This window comes from Ptychodera flava, chromosome 14 (assembly GCF_041260155.1).
Source record: "Ptychodera flava strain L36383 chromosome 14, AS_Pfla_20210202, whole genome shotgun sequence".
Taxonomy (NCBI): domain Eukaryota; kingdom Metazoa; phylum Hemichordata; class Enteropneusta; family Ptychoderidae; genus Ptychodera; species Ptychodera flava.
In genome coordinates, this window is record NC_091941.1 from 25,650,433 (window position 1) to 25,671,109 (window position 20,677).

General features: G+C 37.1%; 1 protein-coding gene across 2 annotated transcripts in view; it reads right to left on the reverse strand.

The window, feature by feature from the left end:
* Positions 1-2,398: 2,398 nt before the first annotated feature.
* The window catches only part of LOC139149909 (vitamin D3 receptor B-like), a 28,187-nt gene continuing 9,908 nt past the window's right edge, over positions 2,399-20,677 (reverse strand). The window contains exons 1-5 of one of the 2 annotated variants that reach the window (XM_070721956.1): positions 19,366-19,589; positions 15,298-15,542; positions 11,333-11,565; positions 9,820-10,525; positions 2,399-8,343 (exon numbers count right to left, since the gene is read on the reverse strand). In XM_070721956.1, the coding sequence (XP_070578057.1) occupies positions 8,108-8,343; positions 9,820-10,525; positions 11,333-11,565; positions 15,298-15,538 (1,416 nt within the window). In that variant the 5' untranslated portion in view covers positions 15,539-15,542; positions 19,366-19,589 and the 3' untranslated portion in view covers positions 2,399-8,107. Of the gene's footprint in view, positions 8,344-9,819; positions 10,526-11,332; positions 11,566-15,297; positions 15,543-19,365; positions 19,590-20,677 lie in introns of those variants that run through there. The other variant, XM_070721955.1, reaches the window with a different exon arrangement.

Below are 20,677 nucleotides of genomic sequence, written 5' to 3' on the forward strand. Positions count from 1 at the left end.
AACTTGTTCTCAAAATTACTTGTTTGATAGCCTTATAATTTGGTGTAAAGTCCCGAGGGATGTTATTAGATAAACTTTCTGCTCAAAGTGTTGGGAAACCCCAAAATTTGTATATTTTAGGTAATTTTCTCAGTTTGTGACCTTAAATGACCTACATCAACCCAGGATATGTTGTGAGACAGTTTCGAAGGCTATGATCATAATTTTGTCATATTTGGTATCAATTTGTAGGAAAATTTGATCCAGAAAACAAAGCTGAGGTGAATTTTTTCATTGCGGACCAATTTTTGCAACTTTTCTATGTAAGACAAACAAGAACTGATGAGAAATTTGAATCCAGGATAATTCCAGATGTTGTAATCACCTCCCACAGTGAATGGCATTTCACTATCTGTAACTAACTTAAGTGCTGTTTACATCAGAATGATAACACTCATCCCCATTAATCAAAAACTCCCCAAGGTTGTAAATACATTTCCTGTCATCTGGCGTTATGTAATACCAAGGGATGGAACATTTGATATTCAGGAGGGAATAGGGTCCGGAAGATTGATGAGGTAGCATTACTTTTTTACCAGATCCCTTGTACATTTTTTTACCCACTCCCACCTTTTCTTTTTATCAAGCCTTCTCTGTCTATTTTTTGTTGTTGACATTTGCTTATGTATTTAGGGTCTGCTTGTCCCATTGCTACAGAAGTTGATATGCATGTTCCTAAAGATGATCTCCAGTACCTAAGTTTGAGACCTTATTTGCTTTGTCATTCTTGTTTTTCCTGGTTTAAATATTTCTCGAATGGACCAATTCAAACCGAATGTGAGCACACTGTCCTTGACGGTATTTTTTGTAGTTTGGTAGTGCTTGAATTTGAACGTTTGACCTCCAGCGTATTCAATGTGTTTTACGTGACAGAGCAAATGTTGCAGAAACCGTCGACATCTAAAAAAATGATTAAAAATACATGTTTTCATTGTCAAGGTAGTTAACAAGAGGAGAGAATGAGTTGTAAATAGTCAGTGATAAACCAGGTAAAGGTTGGTTTATTCAAACGTTAACCTATTTTATTATTTTGCTAGCTAAATAAGCAACACCGATCAGTGTCGTAGTAAACTACTAAAAAAGCCTATGGGTTGGCTCGCAGCGGTTCTGTGCAGATGACTCTTGACCCGAGCGCGATCAATGCACAGCACCGCCTTGTATTCACAGCTGTGTCTGCATGTATGTGTGCGTGCATGTGTATGTACTGATTTTAGAGGAGAATGTCAGGACCCTTTTCTGAAATCCCATTGTCAGTGTGCTGTCAGTGACCGCTTACTCCAACCTAGCACTCTAAGTGATTCAACCAGTCCCTTAATGTTGTTCTGAAAGATGAAGTACACAAGAAGAGACAAGGGCTGTGTCTACGTCTGTGGGTGATAAATATTTGGCAAAAATTAGGTTATTTAAGTTCTGGAAAATAAAAGTATGTTATGCTTCACGTCTTACATGGTTTCTTAAGATGGAAATTGTTCACTTTGTACTGAATGCTCATATTGGTATGAAACAGTTTCAAAACAAAACTGGAAAAGTGACCACTTCAATACGGGAAATCCCCTCCCGACAACCTGCTGACCACTTCCCTGGTGAAACTCTGGTACAGATATCCCAACGAGATATTGCAGTCATGTGAACCTGGGTCTCCCGTATCTGATCTGCAGACACATCACTTGGCTATTTTTGAATTGTTATGCACTGATTTTGAAGAGAAGTGCAGCACATTTTACTTCTAAGATAATGAAATATCCCTGAACGCCATGGTGCAAAAAACTTTGATATTAAAATTTTTAAGCCCAAGGTTGAATACATACAGTGAGTCAACATTGGGGACTTTAGCTTTCATAGATAAGGATTTTACACTTTGAGTTCTTGGTCAAAAAAGTCATATTTCCTATTTCTGCACCCATACAGGATTGTGCCTTCTACCAGAACATCAGATCTGACTGTCCTTTGATAGAACTTGTGGAGACCTCCCATCAGCAACATTTATGTTCAACACCCGGTATTCTGTGGATCATCAGCATTACACAGACACTGAGGACGCACTTTAAAAGTCTGCTTCCAAAACTTCATTGTCAAGGCACTACAAACAAGTTTCTTACACATGATCAAAGTTGTCCAATGAATTAGCCACATTTGACTTATGGTAATGGCTGAAATCATTTTCCTTCTTGAAAGTTGATGTTGGTTCAATCATAGACCCTTGAGAAAACTCAGGGAGGTCTATGGTTCCATCAAACAATTTGTGATCAGTTGTCCTGATTTGATGTAAACTGTTAAATCTCCAAAGCTCTCTTTTTAAATACTTCATACAAAGGACTCGTTGCAATATTCTACATTCAATGAAACAAGACCACAACAATTTTGTTTTCTTCATGCGGTTTTACAGCACTTTATTGCAGTGTTCATCTTGCAGGCTACAACATTAACACAGGCCAAAATAAAGATAGTTGGTACAATCAATACAAACTTTTCATCTCATATCATACATTGCCACTGTATGGGAACGGTTCACCTGCTTCTCTTATTTCAGACTTCAGCATGAGTTCTGTAACATAGACATCATGGATAGGCTGATTAATCATAACACTGTCCCCTTCACAAAAGAAAATTTCCTGCAATACAGCCAACTTGACTGGTCATAAATTTGGATCTCGCGGTCGCAAACGGTATATCTCAGCTGATCAAAACAGAAGTATTGCTTGTCGCATTGCCACCACTACCGACTACAAATGCTACAATATACTTCATCTTGTCAGAAGCATTGAAATATTGTAACCACCTACAAAAGAATGCTATGATTAGGTTGCAATGTGTACATATAAAAGTAATTCCAAATGACTATTTTTCTGTCATAAGTTTGTGAACACAGAAGACAGAAAGTTGTAACAATTCTTGGAAACGGCATTCTAAATGATCTAACGCAAGTTTTTATTCACAAAATCTTGAAGCTGTCGATTGACTGATAGAGTAATGATGTTAAAATAAAGTGAAACACACATTGCCGATGCATATTCCCTATGCAAACTTTTTTTCATTCCCGCTCACTAAAAATCCCAGCGTCAAGCTTGACTTTTATCAAATTTTAATGAAAATATTTTTCACAAGAAAGAGTTACTGTTAGGTATTAATGTCTAGTGTGAAGTACATATACACATACTAAGGTTGTTTGTTAAATGGTTGAAAGAAAAGATAATTACAACAGTTAAACAACGCAGGGGAAGATACTGAAATCAAGCAGACACCCATTACTGCAAATAAAGTTTCTCAAACAATTTATCCACTGTACAGACTGTGAAAATAGAAGTTTTTGATTTGGTAGAAGTGTACTTGATGACCCTTTCAAGCCCTTTCCCTGTTAAAAACACACACCTTATCTTGTGAAAATCTTGTGATAAAAAAGTGATGCAATTCATGACAACTAGTAAGAGGCTGCAGATCTGTAAAAAACATTATAATGACAGTCTTACTGACTTCATACATATAGCGTGAAAAGTTTTGTGAGTCATGACTTTAGCTTCAAGCTGGACTGATCATAGACAGTCAAAAAAGACAAACAATTTTACAGCAATGTAAACTTCAAGCCAGGTTGCTGTGAGTGCCTTTCAACACTTATTTCCAAATCAACAGAATGATCTAAGCTCACAAGACTGGACACTGTGTCATTGAGATCAGCGCACTGTTTCACACTCTGCAGTGAACATACATGCATTCAGGACAGTCATAACCACGCAACACTCCCACTACCCTAAATTTTACCATCGATAAACAAATGAATATCAAATGCAGTAAACATTTGTTGAATGATCAGTGTGGAAGGAGGTCCTCATTAATTAGGTGTCATGCCTATTGAGACACTGAAACTGTTAAAGAATGGAGTTGATGTCAGCAAGACAACTGTCACCAACACTGTCACTGTACTTCAATATAACAACACATCAACATGTAATGTGAGGAAAACATTACGTTTACGTATGAACATGTGACAAAAGAACATTGTGGGAAAACAATAAGAATGTTTTAAATTCTTTAAGAAGACAAAATTCCACATATTTTCCTAAAAATTGTCTTCAGATGTAGTATTGACAAATGTGCATGGGGTGTATTCAGACCAGGTAGTGTTTCAATAGCAAATGTACATGGGAAAGCATCACCTTTGACAAAACAAGAAACAACAAACAACTACAGTGAATCTAATGTGTATTCATATTCAATACAACTATAAAGTATTCACAAAGGGGAGTTGAAATATGAAAGATATTTGCATTTTTTGGCATTTTGATAATATTGATTGCAGGAAGTATCTGCTGTACTTTCATAACAAAAGTCCTACAAAACCCCTCTTATGCTACACTACCAGCACAATATTTTGTCCATTTTAGTAATCTTTTTTTGCAAACCTGAAATCCATTTGAATGATCTAAAAACACACTGATCGCATGATATATGTACTGTACATATAGAAATGTAACAGAGATATATAAAATCAATGTATTCTACTTTCTGAAACAGTGTGTCTACAATGTCTTGAGAACATCTCTTGCCAGCCTTAGGCCAACGCGAATTCTTAAAATATATGAGTATAAAAGAAAAAACCCAATTGAGCAATTTTTGCTCCCTAGTTTGACTGCATTGAGACTGAAAGTGTAAGGGAACTAGGAATGTCCACTACAGTATAGTGAGTCACTGGCTTCGGTCATCGAGGACAAAGATCATTCCCTATCCCATCCACCAACTAGTTACTTCACAGATAATAGCAAAAAACAAAGTTATAAATGTATGATCAATAAAACATAAACCCAGTGACAGCTCTGACATGATGTGTAAGCCACACACAGAAACAGACACCAAGGCTGTCGGTGTAGGTGAACACACGATATGTGACACTGTTCTTATCTGTTCATGGGCTATTGGAGAGAACTACTTTGTGAATGACACTAATAATAATCCTTTGTGACAAAGTGATCGCTGCGGAGCATGTATTGGAAAATATAATCAAAATCTTCATCAGCTCTTGGAAGCAGATACTTTTCAAAGAACTATTCCCTCTAACACTTTTCATTAGAAACAGATCTATGCCACAGTGTTTCCAAAGTAACTATCTATGCATCGTTACTGTATTGGTGAAAAAATAAAATTTCTGAGGCAAGTTAAAATATAGTCAGCTGCTTTGGAGAAATACCATCTTTTTTTTAAACAATCATATCATCTAGAAGCTTGTACAATATGATACCGTTCTATTAAGATTAATGGCTACAACTTTAACACTTTTTGAACTTAAGAGACACAAAAACTACATCGACAGTGCAGTTTCAAGATGGAACCTGTCTTACTGATCAAGAAATTACAACCTAACACACATCTCAAATGTCAATTGGCATTGCACTGTTCACAAGTCACCTTTGAACTTTCAGGACAAAACGTAAAAAATTTGGAGGAAGCACTTGTAAAAACTGACTTGTTCTGTGCGTCATTCAAAATATGATTCTGGACATCTAAAAATGATGCTTACTCAACCAAGCGGAGTACAAGTTGCATGTTGACATGCATCGCAGATCAAGGGTGGATGACAAATCTGGGCCAACACCACTTACAGCACAGATCATTTCACATGGAGCAGGTATTTTCCTTTGTTGCTACAAAATCCTGTTAGTCCTTGTGCCACGGACACTAGCATCTTTTCAAACACTTGCAGGATCTCTTTCCTGTACCGGGTAGACTGTCCACCTCTGGCATCCAAGGGCTCCAGACTGTGGTGTTTCTATCAAGAGGTGGTGTTGAAATTCTGCTACTGGATATGCAGTATGTGTTACCTATTGCAGCCTTCTGTAAGACTGAAATCAAAGCACGAGAAAACCCTCTACACCACTCCTCGAAAGGGCTGACACAAACAACTACCTTCATCTTACACAGCCCTATTCACAAAGGATCATACATTCACTTGTAAATTGTGACAAGCACTCGTGAAGAAAAGGCATTGGGCGCGACTGCTGAGATTGACTTTGCAACTTTGGTAGCCCTTTGATAGTGATCCCCTCTGGTTTGTCAATTAGACCTGTTATCAATGAATGGAAAGCATACAACAACAACACAGAGAAATATCACTATTTACAAAGAAAGATTCAAAGGTACAAATTACAGAGAAAGGCGACGAAGTCAGGACATGGATGAATTTTACAGATCTGGATGATGATTGAACGTATGCTTAAAATCTTCAGGTTTTTTGTCCATTGACGCTTTAACTAAAATTTTATAATGAATGGAAAGCATAAAAATTTGTTGAAGTCTGTGAACTGATACACACAGAAAGTGGTTGCTTTTTTACCAATTTTTTTTTTTGTAATTTTGAAAAGCAGGTGCACGAGTATGGAAGTGATATCAACGGAAGTTAAAAAAAGCCACTCGCTAATTAGAAATAGAATCCTCCAACTACGCAAAATGCTTGATATACGACAATATAAACATATACTGATTCTGTACATTTGTCAAATACATTAAGTATACATGTATGTATACAAATAATATGCAGAAGTACGAGGATGGAAGTACAGTGTACACTCAGTCAACAAAGAACTTTGTCATGTAAACTCTTGTTCTGAATAGATTTACATTACATATATCAATGTATCAATGTTCCATATACAAAGATATACATTACGTATACCACTAATGTGGTGTTCCATATATGTCCATGGAAATATACTGAACGTATATCAAGCATTCTGCATCGATCATGATCCAATGTTTTGTTGGAGTAACAGATGCCATGACAAATGAGATTTCACTGACTCACACCAATCAGGACATGATGCAACCTAATTAAGGTAGGATGCGCCTCAGGGACAGATAACCAAACTCAAATTTTTACAATTCTCTTTTGTCTTCCACTTCTGGGGGTTTATTTTAAAGTTCTCGGAGTGAGAAAAAATTTCACCATCTTATGTTTCGTTAATCAAAAATTTTATTTTTCCGCATACCGGTAAATTTAAAATAGGGGTGCTGGCCATTTTGAATTTCGTATCTCTGTAAATGATAGGTAATTTGTTTTGCGAGGACCAAACTTTGCACAGTGACCCCTGGTTTTTATTCTTGATTTAGTGAGAGAACAGTTGAAAGTTTAATTGAGGAAAGTTTGAACAAAAGTTTGCCATTACATAACTTTTGAGGCGCATACCACCTTATCCTATAAAGCAGCCATCCCTAATAAAAAATTACAATATTCCTTCTCTCGGAAAACCACCAGTATTCACATGGTATATAATACATTATATATATGTTTTTGTGTTACACACTGTATGCTATACACTACATCAAAAACCAGGCGCAATTATGTGATCCACAGATTCTAAAAAAATTGCCATAAACATCAATATATATATATTAGAATTAAAAGAAAGGGTGAAAAGGAGTGCTATTCTTCTTTTAGGAATATATTTGTAAAAATTTATTTCTCCATGTAATTCGTAGATGTACTCTGATTAGCGCAGAGCTTACTTGAACTTTGAACTATGCAAGAAATCATGCAAAGAATGGACCCATGTTCCAATGCACTCGCTGTCACTTGGAGACACGTCTACAACATTGCTAGATGCAACATTGTGAGATAATGCTCAGAATAATGCGATGACATGATGGTTGGAAGTCTGTCCAGGCCTGTGTATCATGGATATGTTTATGATAACGCTGCACTTAATTGTGCCACAGTATAATGTTTTGACTTGCATTGAGTCTTTTGGTCACAGTTAATAACCATGTGCAGAGATAGCGTCCTCTGTACACTGAACATTTGGAACTCTGCATTGGTTATTGTGATTTGACTGAAACGGATCACTTCAATCTTGTAGTACTTTTTTTCAATTTGCAGGAAAAGCTCACTATGGCAAAATTCATTGTTTCTGGACTTGAAGGTGAGACCCCAGTATGGTTCTTCGCTGCCAAAGTTTAAATAGACTTTCTGGGATTTTTCTGTCCTTTGAGCTGAGACCAAACACAAAAAAAAATTCCAGCTCAAAGCCAGGATAGGCTCTATCCTTCTCTGCTATCTACTGGTAGTCCTGAAGAGGGCGCTGTCTCAGAGACCAAAGAGTTCTTGCACTAACGGAGTGAACTCATGCTCCTGAAGCTTCATATCCATAAGATCTTTGGAGTGCACATGGTCAATGTCCCGTAGCGTGACCATTTTCAACATGAGCTTGGCAAAGAGGGCTGGGTCTTCTGGGTGATTTTTCTTGGTGCAGGCCTGCAGGGTGAGTATCAGGGGAAACTGAAGCTTCTCTACCAAATCGGCATTCTTTAGATCTGGTCGATCTGGCAATTAGAAATTCAGAGCAATGGTGAGTTTTAATAGGACTGCTGGTGTGTAATCTGGCTTACATAAATTTACATTAAGCAGAATTGTTAAAACTGAGATAAAATTCATCCAGATACGTCAGAACAGATGTAAAATTGGTCAAATCACGACTCACAAACATTCCAGGTCAGCAGTATTAGATGCTGTCATCCATTTTGAACAAAAAGTATTTTTGAAACGGATACATATATCAAATATTGTATGTTACTGGGAATTCACAGTGGAATTGTTCATTGTTTTCCTCCTTGTATTTGTGTTTGTGTTTTTTTGCTAATTTTACTCTGGAGGTCGGTTGGTAAATGTACATTGTGTGTTTGGCTGAGATGATCTAAATCAATAAGGCGGGAGTGCACAGAGAGAGAGAGCAATGGCAAGGCATCGCTTGGGAAAAACTCACAATAGTCAAGCAGCGCACTCATACACTTACCCTGTTGGACACAATTATTTAACAGTACGTGAAAGTACCGGGTGTATTTATGATTGCAGACGAGTCATAAATGAATGATGTAATACAATGTGTATGAACAGGAATGTGATTTACAACAAAGAGCTTATTGAGGAAAATCTGCTGGTGTGAGTTCAGTAACATATGCATCCTATCTGATTTTCATATTTTTGTCACACATTTTGTCCACACTTTCCTTTGATTTTGCAAAAAATCTACTGAATTCCGTTGCAATAAAGTAGCATGTATGTTGGCGGGTATCAGGAAAAGGCAGTCAGGCTTTGCTGTATGGAGAATGACTGTAGCATGGTTTAATGCAATTTGTCTGAGTAGGTGAGTGACCTTTAAATGGATTACAGATAAAACTGTGTCACTGATACTGGGCAATGGTTGGAGAATACAGGGTAGGGTTGAAGGAGCATGACGCAGGATGCTTCTGACATACAAAATAGTTGAAATCAGGGAAAGTACTGCCCTTTGTAATAGAGGCATAGGGTGACTCAGATGCAATGGCCTATTTTGAATATGAGGAGAAGATAAACAAGCCACTGGGTAGGCAGGACTTCATCTTCCTGTATCCTGTTGTGACTTCTGGCACTGGCCGTTATGTACACAATTACAGTTCCGATAATATTGTGACCATGATTATTTTTCTGATTTTTCACTATTTTTGGTTTAATATGTCAATTGTGAGTTCTTGTTCTACTCCCCAAAACATTTTGAAACAGATACCATTTAGCTTGCAAAACAACATCTACACATGCAAACTGCGTTCTTATTGTTTATATTTGAATTCTAGTCTGGACCAGAATTCACTCATCGACAATAACCATGCACTTTACACATGTACAGGCAGAGTCAACGAGCTGAACACTGTATATCTTAACAGGCTTTGGAGAGTAGAACATGAGTTGACATAAAAACAAAAATAATGAAAAATCATTAAAAGTTGCAGCTACTGGCTCTTTATTGGAGAAACAAAACTCACCCGACTGAAGTATTATGGCGGCCTGCAGAAGTGCATATTCCTCCATGTGTAGGTTCAGGAACTTCATCTCTCGCATAAACTTGAAAAAGGGTTCCGTGAAAGTCTTGTACCCAAGCTGGAAAATCAAATTCAATCCGTATTCCCCTTCGTTGATGTCACTGACCAGTAAATTTTTGTTCGTGTCAAACCTTTCCGTGCAGCGTATGATAATCGTCTCCATGATGGCGGCTCGTATCAGTGCAGCCTGGTCATCACAGGTGAGCTGTGAGAACCCTGGGATGCTCTTGGCAAAGAAAATGATCTGCTTGACAGTAACCGCGAACAAGTCCATGGCGTGCATCACCAAGTCTTTGCAGATTTCAAGTTTTGGCTGTGAGCTTCCTTGTCCGAGCAAGAATGAGAGAGCAAATGAGTTTGCAACATTGACTTTGTCCTTGCTCTCCTCTGACTCCTGTTTTTCTTGTTGTTGTTCTTGTTGTTGTTGCTGCTGTTGCTCTTGTTGTTGCTGCTGTTGTTCTTGTTGGCGCTTTGACCGCTTTTGCTTTCCCTGCTTACTGCTTGAGGCGGACCTTTTTGTCCCCCTTGGTTTTTCAGTGTCTTTTCCGTTCATCAATGCCTGCGTGACAGTGTCAGCCATCTTTCTGGGTGACATTCCTCCTATGGTAAATTTTTCCATGGTCTGCTGCAGGGGTGGGCTCAGTTGAGGCTGAAAATGAACAATGGCATGAATCAAGACAACGAACAGATACCTGAAGCAATTAAACCACACAAATTGTTTGAACCTTAGGTGCACTTTCTGAGGTTTTGGTTTTTCTTCTGCAGAGAAGGCAGGGGAGGGATATTGTAAGCTGTTTATCTGTTCATATTAGAGGAATTAAAATTGAAAATTTTGTAAATCAGTGTACATGCTCAGTATGATATTGCTCCAGATCCAAACAAGGCATATAGAATAGTCTGATGAATGAATAGGATATCTATGTATTTTTTGCTGTCCCTTTCTGGTAATGTTATTGCATGAAGGTTATAAACGTAGCCTCAGTATATTTCATTATAAAAGAATTATGTTGTATCATATTCTTAACACACTGATGAAATGCAAAACACTGTGAAATGTTATGATGCTGATGCTTATGTGATGTGATGCGGACACACATCAAATGCTGGGGTATTAGACACTGCATCATAAAGATTTTTTGCTGTTGACAGGCGCTAGGCAGGCAGACAGTCAAAATACAAATAACAGGTCAGAATCAGACAAAACTACAGTGCATGAGTGCCAGACATAAGTTTCCAGAGCAACACCTTACATTTACTCAGTTTGAGCTTTAAAGTTCTTCTATGGATAAATTACCCTCTGTGGAATAAGATCATTAATACCTATGGATACTTCTATTTAATTTATTTTCACAGATATTGGAAAATGATATTTACCACCATATCCTACTAACATAAAGAGGCATACAACATATACATGAGGTAATGACATGAAAAAGGAAAAGTACATTATACTTACGGCCAATTCTTTATAAACTTGCTTTGACTGGATGAAGCTTGTTTCTAATAGCTGTGAGAGCGACTGCTGATCGGGCTTCAGTTCAAGTTCGGCTGGAGTGTCGGCAATGCTCTCTGAACATGATGAGGCTTCGGATGGTGGTGTCACTGGCGGTTCGATCACGTGCGACATCTTTTTCTTCTTCGTTCTCACCAGCGGCTTTCGTTTCTTTAACCTCATGTCATCCCACACCTCTGAGCATTGAAAGAAGGTGGAAAGAGGTTCAAACGAATGCTGTGCAGCGACAATGATGCTGCTAGCGGTTGTGTAAAGTTGATATGTGTACACTGGTGGACTAAGTGACAGTAGGACGCGTCTCGAAATAGAAAGACTTTTAACATTTGCTCAAACTTTCTGTAAGGATTGGTGGAACAAGTGACGGTAGGACGCATTTCGAAATAGAAAGACTTTTAACATTTGCTCAAACTTTCTGTAAGGAAACAAATCATTCCCTTTTAAAACCAAGAACAAAATTCAGGGGTCATCATGCAAAATTTGGTACTACAGAAACAAATTACCCGATATCAATTTCAACCCTTGAAAATCAAAATGTCCCCATCCCCCTGTTAATTAACTCCATGGGTAAATTTTTTTTTCAATTTCCACAAAAATAAGCCAGTGAAAACATTTCTTACTCTTTGAGTTTCAAAATGAGATCCCCACAAGTGATAAACTGACACTGTACAGTAGAAGTTTGAGTCTGAATATCTGTCCCAGAAACGCATTCTACCTTAACTGTATATTTCATAGATGCTATTAGCTATTTTGTAACGTCAAACACGGTTGTGCTTGGAGCATTACAGCAAGACTTTTGGAAAATTTTCAACAGGAAATAATTGGAATAATGAATACTGTGCTTCATCATAATACAGCCGGAGAAACAGAGCGTGTCTTGTTTTATAAACAAGAACAATTCCTTGATGGCATGTTCTTGTAGTAAGCTACAATTGATTGCCATGGCTACAATTAGTCACGATATATCTGTGTATGCCTAGTTAACTAAAGTAATTATTCATAGCACTAAAGAATTAATTGCAAAAATTGACCTACATAAAATAGCTGTTTAAAATTATGGATTGCACTTAAATTTGTCGGCTATGTATTTTGAAGGTATGAAAACATGTACAAGCTGCAAAAAAATATGGGTGAACGAGCACAAAAGGAATTCAGAGAAATTGATTTAGGACAATTAAAAGCTCCTTTATTTTTAAGATGTGATGTGTTTTCATAGAAACGCAACAGCAGCATATCGGTATGTAAACATTCCGCAACAGAAAATAATTTCAGACGATTCAAAGTTCAAGTCGTGAGAGGCAAATGTCCTGAGCGCGTCATCTCAATGGCATCCAGACTGATTGACTTCACAAATGTGAGGAGCAGCAACATCTGGTATTATTTTCAGAGTGCCAAGGCCTACTTTCTATATGGCTGCTCAGGGTGATGCAGAATTCTTCAATGACAATAAATAAACACGCAATCTGCCATGGGCTATAAGTGGTGCATATGTCATGATGACATCTCCATGGAAGACAATGTGCATGTCTTTATATACAGTATGTAAGTTCATAAATGGATGATATTCATCTGCTACATGATAAATATATGAAATTAACGGGCACATTTTTATTTTGTAATGATGCATCTAGATCTTGGGATTGTTTAACTGATGTGTCAATTATAATAGGCTAAACGATATCGACACATCTGTGCTCTCGCTGTCGCTCGTAACTTTCGTAAATTACGAACAAAAATGAAAATTTACGAAAAAAAATGAATGCCCGATCGGCCATTTACGAACGATTTTGTTATTTTTGAAGCCTGATTTTCGGTCAAGATTGTGAATTCCGGGGAAATACTGTGATATCTCGTCTTTCAAAACCTACGCTGCCCCTATCATCAGCGCATCGACACATGGTGATAGCTGGCTTTGGACTTTGACCTGTAATAACATGAGCATGCGCGAAAAGGTTTCAAGATCCCCGGGTCTTGTAATCTCATAGTGGTGTGTCATGCATTACCACCCCATTACGGTAGTTTCGAGACACCCAAACACTCACATGCTGTCAACTTTCCGAGTGGACTGTTGAAGCGGATCGAGGGAAGCGGGCAGTTACAAATACTTTGGATTGATAGTATCCAGTTGGGAAAGAAAGTTGGGCATAAAAACGGCAAGTGATATGAAAAAAATACGAAACAATGAAACCGCCGAGCTAGAAGAGATCAAGAACAGTCAGCCTGAAAGACAGTCGAACTACAGCAGAACTGCAGTCCGGGCCGCGCATGGTTGAACATGTACTGCACAGTGTTTTTCTGTGCATGGAGGTGGAAGCGAGCCGGAAATCTTAGATGTCGTAGATTTGTCATTTGACGATCTGCAAATTGAATTTTTCAGTCAGCTTGCCAATTTTAATAGGTTTCCTTCAAAATATTTTACAAGAAACTGTCTCAGCAAATGTTATGAATACTGATAGTTTTCTATGATCCAGAGAAAATGCTGTGCACAGTCCCATGACCAAAAAGTTTATCCAGACAAAAAAATAAATGACGATCATCTGCAGCGTTTTAAAAGTATAACTGTCTCTAAGAAAACATTAGCAGGATCACCAGTCTCAGTTTGCGTACTTAAATTTGATTGAGATGAGACAAAATTTGTGCGAAACCACAGACTGCCAAATGTTCTGATCAGTGGTTGTTTAAAAAGAATTTTAGAGATGAACATGGCATAATGACTGCAGCTATAGAGGCACCACCTAGTACCTATGGGATGACATGCATAGTTTAAAAGTAACAGAGCTTTCCAAATATGAAAAACAGGGGACAGATTTTCTAGCATCTAAAACTTGTGCAAACACTGATAATATTTGATAATATTAATGACCGCTTCATAAATTAATATATATAATCATCAACCACTGACTACACACAAAGGGAGTTATGATTTGTGTCACAATATACTTGAACATGTTATGTTGTGTAATAAAGATAGAGTAATTGAATAACATTCAATGGCCGTTGACCAAAATTACACACTTTATTGTGACAAGGAAGAAATTTCAATGTTACAAGCATTCATGACCCATGATGTACAGTGTTATTCAATAAATCTTTTGAAAATGCGCATCAAAATATGAGTTTTCATTGTCAAAAAAAATAAAAAGGGATTTTTCATTTTCTTTTGTCTTTAATGAAATCATTCATCATTTCTATCCCCTTAAAATCATCTATTGAGTACCAGAAGTGCTTGTTGAAAGTTGGTGGGTTCAGAATAACATAATTTGTGCTTACTAATATTTTTTGAACCCAATTCGTAAATTTACTAACAATTTCGAAAGGCCAGGGAGAGCACAGCACATGAAAGGAGAATTGACCTATGACTGGAATTGTGGGGGTCAATATACATTGTCTGATCTGTTGTATGGCAATATTTTGTTTTGAATAAATTGTTATCAGCAATAGCTGAACATAATCCTTGGTAATAATCAATGACAACCTGAATGAGGTTCTACTGAAGTGTGCGGTACATGCATAACAAAGTGCAATTGCTAAAAACATCAGTCTCTTTCAGGTACAATGCACCTTGGAGACAGCTTGTGTGAGTTTGTGGAGACGATGAAGTTTTCCTATGAAAATCAATAATTCAATTTTTTCCTACAGAGTTAACATTAGAATAGCGGCCATTTTGAATTTCAAATATTGCTAAACTTCTGGTATTTTGTTTCTCAAATCAAAACACTTACAAGACAACCCTGATTTATATTCTTGATCATCAAACTCAAAGAGAAGCTTCTGAGGAGAGTTTGTGCAAAATTTGAAAACTTCCTTTTTTGAAGCATGGATTACCTTGAAATATGATTTGGAGGAGGGAAACTCTGGTTATGGCTTATATGTGTATTACTAATACCAACGAATTGAGCAAGGAGACTTACTTTCTGGATTCATTCCCAGATCCACGCATTTCTTCATCCTGCAGGCAGGGCAGTGCCTCCTGGTGTACAGGTCCATCTCACAGTTCTTATTCTCTGAACAGGTGAAAGTGGCTTTGCTTTTGACACTGCGCAGGAAAAAAGACTTGCAGCCCTCACATGACAGAACGTTGTAGTGAACGCCATTGGCATAGTCACCACAAACTAAGCAGAGACCTTTGTTGCTTGACTGTAATGACGCCATGGTTCTGTAATGAAGAACATATAAATTTTAAAAACAAAAATTGTTATCCATTAATTTAACATGAGACAAATTGAAATTTTATTTGTGAAAACACCACGTCTATGATCTAGAAAGTCTGTGTTCTCACAAAAGAAGGGACTGATGTGCTTAGAATTACAGAAATGGACAAATAATTGACAAATACTGGTACAATAACAAGCATCATGTGACAAATGCATATATTCAATATTGCCCAATACCCTACAGTAAAACCTCACCTTGATTGTAAAGAACCAATGAGTCTTTCTGTGTCAGTGTTCAAAGATAATAGATGGGGAAGGATTGCATCAGTGAAACGTTCTAAGTGTACGGGGATGTGAAAGGAATCAAATAGCAAAAGGCGGACAAGTTTGAGTTTAAAAACTACCACAAAATTTGGAAATAATGTTGTTGAAGAATGTCATAGCCAGGGCAAACAATAAAAGGGTACTGAACTCAAATGCACCATGAGTTACCCTTACAAGATGTCAACTTTATGAAGAAAGAGAGTTTGTTCCGCACATTTGGTGTCACTAATGTGATCTATTAAACTGGTTCTCGAAGACGCAAGGTTACAGAACAGGCAAACTGTACCCACGTCATAGGACATTCATCAAACCCTGACTGGTTTTCGTTAGCACACAGTTTTTGTCTTCCGAAGGGGAAAAACGATGAGCTGGTCAACTTTGACGCAAACACGGTAGTACTTGCACATTTAGATGTACATCCATCTCCATCTATATCACAACGGTATTTTGCTAGATGACAGCCTCAGTATTTTAATATTGCAAATATCAAAGTTTCTCTTAGAGACTAGACTGTTTAAAAGTCCTTTTTTAGCTTTTAAGGTCAAGTGAAGCGACACTGCTAGCTTGCATAGACAACAATGTCTGCTGTGCCAATTTGCTGCCTCACCTTGGCTGTGTAAACAATCTATCCTACACTCAGAATAGAGAAAACTTGACAGATATGAAAGATGATATTCAGGGATTCATATGGTTCCTTCAGATTAAAACAATACTATTTCATGCAACCATACAATCTCATAATATCTGAATTACGGAGATCTACTGTTGGATGTAACACCTTTTTGTCTGATAAATAAATCACATAAATAAAATTTGTAAAAATCAAAGTATACTGTACATTTCACTTTTTATTCCTACACAATGTCTTTATCAGCTAAAAATAATAAACTTCCTTCTAACAATGGCCTGTTAGCAGAATTGTTACTTATAGTGGTTCAGCCTTAGCTTAGTATGATTACAATTCACCATTCCGATTCCTCTCCAATTAAAATTTCAGAGTTACCACACTGAAGTTACAGTATGTAGGAACTGGATGATCAAACCATCTGAAACAAATTCAATTTGATTTGACGTCATTTGTTCTAGATGCACCTGTGTTTTCAAACAAATAGATGCTCACTGTTCCAATAGATATGACAATGAAAGGAAATTTAGCTTTTCTTGGAGGATGACCACTTCAGTTTGTCATAACTTGCTTCCCCAAGTATAGCATACCTGCAGACCAAACGAACGTTGAATTTTTTACCGTAAGCATACTTTCAGAGCATATGATTAAATTGTCATTGAGATGCTTCACATTAGTGCTACTATGTTAAACAGAAAAAGTTACTTGACTGAAAATCTAGGGTATAAATCTGAGAGAATTGTGGGTAATTTGTAGTACTGTGATATCCAGAATGGCATTACAAGTCTGAACAAGTATCATCCTTGGCTTGTTCACTAATCATTAACAAAAACTTTTTTTTGTCTGTTGTGATCTGTGTGAGTGGATATCCTTTACAAATACAGTGATACTGATGGTGCATTGACTTGGTTTTGAGCATGGCAAGCCACATTTGCTGACAGGTAAAGCAAAAAGGAACTAGACTTGTTCCTGGTTTATAGTGCAAGATCCTAGGCACATGAGTTTTCTCCATTAATAATCATTACATGTATCTCCAGATTTGCATACTGGTACACTCTACTCATTAATACATTTGGCATACATGAATATGTATTTTAATATACTGAACTTTTAGCACAAGTGATAAAATATATTTTCTAGTCATCACAAGCATGTCATGTCCTTATTATGCATTTTTGATATACAAACCCTGAGCAAATTTTTTCCAAAACAAACGGCTGACAGAAAACCTTAATGCTTAGCAATATTGTAATAGCAAAATTAACAGATTATACACGCTTCCTTCCCTAACCTGTAAGATGTTAAACAAACCTTAAACTTCAAGGAAGAGAAAGAATGCACTGGCATGTTGCAGAGAGTAAAAAGCAACGATCTTGGTTTGGGAAAACAAGAAATTATACAGAAAATTGCATTAGCCAACTTGCCAAATGTCACAGACCAGGAACAAATTGTATCTTCACTTGGCTTGAACAACACAAAATAAGCAGTACACACTGACTGAAACCAATAGACAGGTAAGCTATCAAAGATGTTTGTTTTCATTAAATTGGAACAACAGTGAAATGGTCTGACTACGTTTTATTAGGTAGGTAGAAGTAAATGATTGTGAGAAGCAAAACTACTATGTCACCTTGGCTCAAGCAAACAAACATATCACCACAATCAGTACCTCATCAGATATGTCTATCAGCCATAAGAACAGACATCAAGAATGAAGCAAGTATGCTGATGCACATGATGGTACACCAGATATCAGCAAACACCATCAATCAATGTGGTATGGACACCCACCCCTCTTGCACAGATCAAAACAAAGGGTGTACCCTAAAGAGAAACATGGCACCCTAAGCTACTGACACTCACCCTTACCACTGTCATTTGTATGTTCCTATTAACAATTACCAGAACTTTTCTTTCATACATTATAACATGCATTCATGTACATACTTCAGGTAAAAATTATCAGATCAGAAAGAGACTTCCAACTACTGTAATCATATGGACACAAAAAAGAATCACTTGACTGGTCAAATCTATACAGCTGTAATACAGGGTACAACACTACCTATGAAAGAAATATCTTTTGAGAACACCATAAATTACAATGTGCTTGTGCTTCTGTAATAATGGTGACATAACAATGCATGACAGATTAATTGTTAAATGTAATCTGTTTCAATTTTTCAGTATCATTGCATTGGATTTAAAACTTGCTAATTTTAGTGTCAAGCTTGATTATATAGGACTTTTTCATGGTTGTTTCACTTACCATTACAAGGCACACCCATGAAGGAAATTTATCAAAATACCAACCTAGGCCATCCCTAACTTCAATGCATTATATGCAGAAACCATGAAATTAATATAACCAATAGTATGGTATACTTACACATTATGGCATATCAAGATGAAAACTCCCAGATTTAACCTTGCAAAAATTATTAGGATTAACTAAAGTTTCACATCTTCTCCAAAGCTTTTGCCTATGACATTTAAGCTGACACTCCTGCCTCCAAACCCTGTATCATAAACCTTTGATGTTTTACAGACTATTACAAGACATCTATAGCAACTGCATGGTGTATGCAATGGACATTACAGCATGCCTGCATCCCGCCCCAACTGTTAGTATTGATAATGTAAGATGTAACGCCAAAGAAGTGCACTCTCACACCTACATTCAGTACGTACATGTACATTAAACTACTGGTAGTCTTGGTAGTCTGGACAACTTTCATCATGTCCTATGTTTTCTTAGGACACCAGCAGAAATCATGGCCCAGACGACTGGTAAACCAAGGCCAGTATCCCAAACAGCATAACTGTACACCAGATAAACAGTGACAGAGCAAAATACACAACAATGACACACCTACCAATGCTGTCAATACTGTCAGTTCACATTCAGTTACTTTTCAGCTGCTTTTTGAGGATTTCAATCAGACTGAACATGCAAAAAAATCTCTCAAAAGTACCACTACTTGTAGACACCTCTTGGGTCCAGGAATTTGGCGTGTGTAGCGCTCGCGATTTGTGCTAGCCCCAAAAAAACTTTGTGCAAAGTCCATGAAATGATCAACCTATGCTAGTCACCGATAACTACATAAGTGGCATATCTCTATCTTGTCCTTATCTAACTGATACCTCACATCATCACTGGGCGGACAACTTGAAAATGAGGACAAGGTAGACAAAACCTTATGCAATTTTCACATATCGCAAGAATGCAGTACTGGTTGATGCTAATTGCCACAGATAAATATATCTGGCATAGCAGCACAACAGCCTTCACATAATGACAAAGTGTTGTTGATTTTGCCCCTTCAAATAAACCTATGAGGAGGGGAATGACTAATTTCAAGGGTACTTAGTATCCGCAAGGGGCTGAGATGTTAAAGATTGTCACTGTCTGAAAACCTTGCTATGAAACTACAATATTCTGTCATTTGTAATTCTGCTAACACAATATTACATAAAAATTCGTTCATTTTGGAGACTGTCATACATTAACATGTAATGCCCATTAAAAATTGTTTGAATAAACTGTTAATGGAATAACCCAAACATTATCTGTGTCCTGCTTAGTGATGGCAAATTTACTACAAATGACATAGATTTGTAAATATTAAACATTACAAGGGTGGCAGAGGAAGATATGTACGCAGAGGATCACATGAAGAGACACTGTGGTTATAAAATTGAACAAAAAATATGAACATATTCTCATTACAATTTATAAAATATTTACCTTTCATTATTATAAACAATATTTAATTTTTATCACATGAAACACGTCAGTGGAACCTGAAGAAACACTGCTGGCATCCAGTATTTGTTGTTCCTATGCAAATTAGGCCCCCATCAGGTGAGTGCTGTGTGCCCTTTGATTATTGACAGATGGATACTACAGATAAGTTTATCAATGAGTAACAAGGATAACAGAGCATCAAACTAAATAGGTCACGCTCTAGTCATGATCAGATCCATTTCTAACAGGCCTAAAACAACTGTACAAAAATGAAATCCTTAAAATGAAATTCATTGACAAAAATGAGTAGTCCCTGAACATCAACAGAATTTATCCATCGTATGTATATGGTATTTCTGAAGCCTTGATGGACACATATTGATCCAATGAGATCTGTCAAGTTCAAATATTTCTAAATTATATTTAATATACAACCTCTC